The 4,402-nt window shown below is 42.4% G+C and overlaps 2 protein-coding genes across 2 annotated transcripts; both read left to right on the plus strand.

Annotated features, from left to right (window-relative positions):
• Positions 1 to 1,491: 1,491 nt before the first annotated feature.
• On the plus strand, positions 1,492 to 2,820 carry LOC145990445 (uncharacterized). The gene has a single exon (XM_083126136.1). The coding sequence runs from the start codon at positions 1,492 to 1,494 to the stop codon at positions 2,818 to 2,820; it is 1,329 nt and encodes a 442-aa protein (XP_082982262.1).
• A 92-nt stretch (positions 2,821 to 2,912) lies between these two features.
• Positions 2,913 to 4,181, plus strand: LOC145990446 (ATP-dependent DNA helicase PIF1-like). The gene has a single exon (XM_083126137.1). The coding sequence runs from the start codon at positions 2,913 to 2,915 to the stop codon at positions 4,179 to 4,181; it is 1,269 nt and encodes a 422-aa protein (XP_082982263.1).
• Positions 4,182 to 4,402: the final 221 nt, after the last annotated feature.

The raw sequence follows: 4,402 nt of genomic DNA on the forward strand, positions 1-4,402 counted from the left end.
AGGACAGAAATAGACAGGCATCTCAGTCCTACGAGAAGCAAACAGTAAGGCATCTCCCAAATTCTCTAAGGCATTGCGAAGGTATTGCTTTTTACTCAAAAGAGCAGTTACATTTAATTCAGCCTTACCGCCTGAAAAATCCATCATTACTCTCTCAAAATTGTTACAAGTGTAGCTATTGTAGTGCTCCATTGTTTGAGGAGGAGAGAGGGAAAATCCAATGGTGTTGTGGTCAGGGAAGGTACAACGTTGTTAAATTTCCGCAACTTTCAGGTAATTTCTATGAACATCCTGATTTCATCAAAAGGCCTCGGATGTACAATGATTTGTTCGCCTTTAGTGCTCTGGTTATTCCACAAGGTTGGCACCATCTCAAGACTGGGCTTTCCTTCGTGAAAATATTAGGCAGGACTTACCATCGGGTCTTTGACCTTGCCTACAGAGGTCCGTACCCAAACCATAGCTCAATGTATGTAGACGACGGCGAGGAGAGGATTCGTTGGGCAACAAGGGAATTCCTTAATTCAAACGTGGTGAATGCAATATCTGAATATTTGCATGCTCGTAATCCTTTTATAAATATGTTAAAACGGCTAAGTGATGAACCATCGGATGAGGCTCATCTTGTTTTTGAAACAGCCACTAGAAAAACTCACGGTCCAGTGCTTGGTGACAGACCACAGAGCATGGAAATAGCAGCTGTAATTAGAACAGAGTCTGAGGTACTTAATCCTCGTACGATATGCATTTGGAAAATGGGAGAAGCCAAGCCTCGCACAATAGATTCCAACCACCCACTGTGTGAGTCCTTCCAGTACCCACTTCTGTATCCAGAAGGAACTCCTGGATGGTACATAAACCGATTGGATAATAAAGGTTGCAAACTATCACAGCTTAAATATGTTCGTAGCCTACTAATGTCGGAAAAGCGTTTCACACAATATGGTAGGTTGTCAGAGACTTGGCTCGTCGATATGTACGTAAGGATAGAGGAAGAGAGGTTACGCTTTCTTAATTATTCACAAAGGAATACTTCGAGCTCTAGTCTCAGAAGTGCCCCATTAGATGAGGTGGAATCAAGTGTTGTTACAGCCACCAGGAACCAAATGTTGGACTTAGAGATAGGGACATCTGATCAAAGAGAGCATGTAGTGAATACTATCCGCAGAGATGAAACCGTTCTAGGAGAGGGTGGTTTCATACCTGGTCGAATTTACCTCCCTAACACATTCACTGGTGGACCTAGATACATGAAGATGCGTTATTTAGATGCAATGGCATTAGTAGGACGACTTGGTGGCCCTACATATTTTCTGACATTTACAACTTACGGCCAGTGGCAAGAAATCAGGCTATCGACTCACAGAACATGCAAGAGTGAGCCTCAAGTGTAGGGTGTTCCATATAAAACTGGAGGAGATACTACGTGACCTTAGGAGTGGTGCTTTTCTTGGGAAAGTAGTATACATTGTGTGGGTGGTAGAGTTCCAAATGAGGGGATTACCGCATGCGCACATATGTTTCAGAATCGAAGGGGGCGGTCCTAGGCAGTCTACGGATATTGACAGAGTGATACGGGCTGACATTCCAGGATCTGAGGAAGCTGGTGGTAGACTGAGAGAGCTTGTTATTCGTCACATGATTCATGGTCCGTGCGGCCCGCCAAATCGCACGAACGTGCCATGTTGGGATGCTGAGAAACAGCAATGCACAAAATGGTTCCCAAAGCCCCATACACAAGTCACATACATAGACGATAGAGGATTTGTTCATTACCGTAGGAATACTGAAAATACTGCCTTGCTTCAGCAAGGTGGCCGACAGGTAGAAATTAGCGATTCGTGGGTGGTGCCATACAACTCTTCCTTACTGCTGAAATATGAATGTCACATAAATCTTGAGATTGCTTCTGCACGAAGAGTTGTGAAGTATCTTTTCAAATATATAACCAAGGGAAGTTCATTGAGGCGTGTTGCTGTGGTGCCCGAAGATAAGGTTAATGAAGTTGAGCAGTACGTTACAAAGAGGTATATCGGAGCAAGTGACGCAGCTTGGCGGGTACTGGAGTTTAATATAACGGGTAGGGAACCTACTGTAGAAGTATTACCTGTACATCTAGAAGGAAAGCAGTTACTGATATTCCGACCAGGTGAGGAGGCTGAGGCTGTTCAGCGGTCTTCATCTAAGCTTACCATATATTTAAATCGACCGTCTTTGCCAGAGTTCGACAACCTAACGTACATTGATTTTCATGAAAAATATATTGTTCATACTAGGCGACCCAAAACTACAGCAGTCCCCATACACATGCATCCTGATGGGAAACATTTTATAACATTCAGACAACGGGGTACTGTGGTTGCTCGTCTTTTCTGGGTTGCTCCTAACAGAGGAGAATTGTATTATCTTCGTATATTGCTTTCTAGATTCGCTTGCCGTAGTTTTAGAGACCTGATTAGACGAGGAGGGGAGTGTTGCTCCACCTTTCAAGAAGCAGCCCGAGCACTGGGTCTTATCAATAACGAGGAGGAATATAGAGACGCAATGGCTGAAGCATCAGTATTTATGACTGCACACAACTTGCGCTCTTTTTTCGTTTTGCTCTGCAATATTGGTGCTCAAGCTTCAGATTTGTGGGACGAATTTCAACACTGCCTCTCTGAAGATTTCCTGGAAAGCATTCGTAATAATACCCTCCGTGCATACAATTTGGCGCTCATCGAAATTGAACGTGGCATGCGCCGCCACGGGACTTGTTTGAGAGATCATGGTCTTCCAGACGTTGAAGACAATCTACTGAGCTCGGAAGAGAGAGATTAATGTACAATTCATCTTCGCTAAGGACATTTGTAGAATATTGGAAAGCTAAATTATCGGAAGAACAACGCTGCGTGTTTAATTATGTGGACCATATGGCAAGTCAGACTAGTTCATCATCAAACTACAGTAGTTCACTTTTTATTGATGGCCCAGGAGGTTACGGAAAGACGCTATTGCTACAGGTTATAGCAGCACATATAAGGTCACAAAATGGCATTGTTCTCTGTGTGGCTAGCGGTCTCACCAATGGTTCCCAACGTGCAGAGCTTATTCGGGAGTCCACAGTAATCATTTACGATGAGGCTCCCATGTCTCATAGATATGTAGTTGAATTACTGGATAGATCTCTCCGTGATCTGATGCAATCGCAGAGGCCATTTGGAAACAAAATCATTATTTTTGCAGGAGATTTTCGTCAAATTCCACCAGTCTTACCGAATGCCCGATCAGAAATTGATATTGTATCGGTATCATTACTGTCTTCGTATGTGTGGGATTTTTTACGTATATTTAGGCTGACTACACCACAAAGAACTCATGGCGAAGAGGAGTACTCTCAATTTCTCATACAAATTGGAAACGACAGTTTAAGTCATGGTGCCTGCGGTAAAGGTATTCCTATGTATAATATTCAAGTGGAAACCTGTTTGGAAAATCTAATTCAATTTGTTTTCCCCCTTGAAGTATTGGCAAACAAAGATAGATCATCCAATAGAGCTATTCTCTGCACACACAATTCCAATGTGGATGAGATAAATTCAATACTTATGCGTTCACTGGATGGAAACGTCCATGATATGTGCAGTTATGATTACATCGATGAGGATGATGCAGATGGCTTTGATGTAGACGTGGAGATGCTTCACCATGCACGTGGGAAAGGAGTTCCAGATCACATCCTCAGGTTGAAGGTGGGAGCTTTATGTGTAATTACGCGAAACCTTAATTTCGACGATAGACTAATGAACGGTACCAAAGTGTATATTGTGGCCATAAGTCCTCGGCTGATCACGGTGCGGCGACCAGGAGACAACCAACACTTCGGCATACCAAGAATAGTGTTTAGGTTTAGTATTGTGGTTGGGAGCCCACTACAGATGTACAGGAGACAGTTTCCTCTGCAGTTCTGCTACGCTATGTCCATACACAAAAGTCAAGGTCAAACCTTAGATGTTGTAGGCGTGGATCTTCGTTCAGACTGTTTCGCACATGGACAACTGTATGTAGCGATGAGCCGTGTTAGATCACCTAGAAATGTTAGAATTCTAGTACCCTCAGAAAAAATCATAGACGGTGTTGCGCACGTAAAAAATATAGTGGTCAGAAAACTTATTTGTGATTCTTCACAGTGGGAGAGTTAATGTATGTTACTCGGATACTCCATTAACAAAAATATACATATTGCTTACTTTTAATTAATAAAAAATAATTATCCATGAATGACCTTACAATTTGTTCATGATGTACTACAACATAAGCAGTAATACAGTACATTGTTCTAAATCTCCAAGGTACAATGTGTTAATAAAAAAAGGTCTGGAAACAGACTTCAAACAAGTTTGAAATGCATATAGGCAACAAT

This window comes from Lepisma saccharinum, chromosome 7 (genome assembly GCF_977018435.1).
Source record: "Lepisma saccharinum chromosome 7, izLepSacc3.1, whole genome shotgun sequence".
Lineage (NCBI taxonomy): Eukaryota > Metazoa > Arthropoda > Insecta > Zygentoma > Lepismatidae > Lepisma > Lepisma saccharinum.

Bases quoted from the DNA above. Each gene is read 5' to 3' on its own strand.
- LOC145990445 (XM_083126136.1), top strand. From the start codon at position 1,492: ATGAGGGGATTACCGCATGCGCACATATGTTTCAGAATCGAAGGGGGC.
- LOC145990446 (XM_083126137.1), top strand. From the start codon at position 2,913: ATGGCAAGTCAGACTAGTTCATCATCAAACTACAGTAGTTCACTTTTT.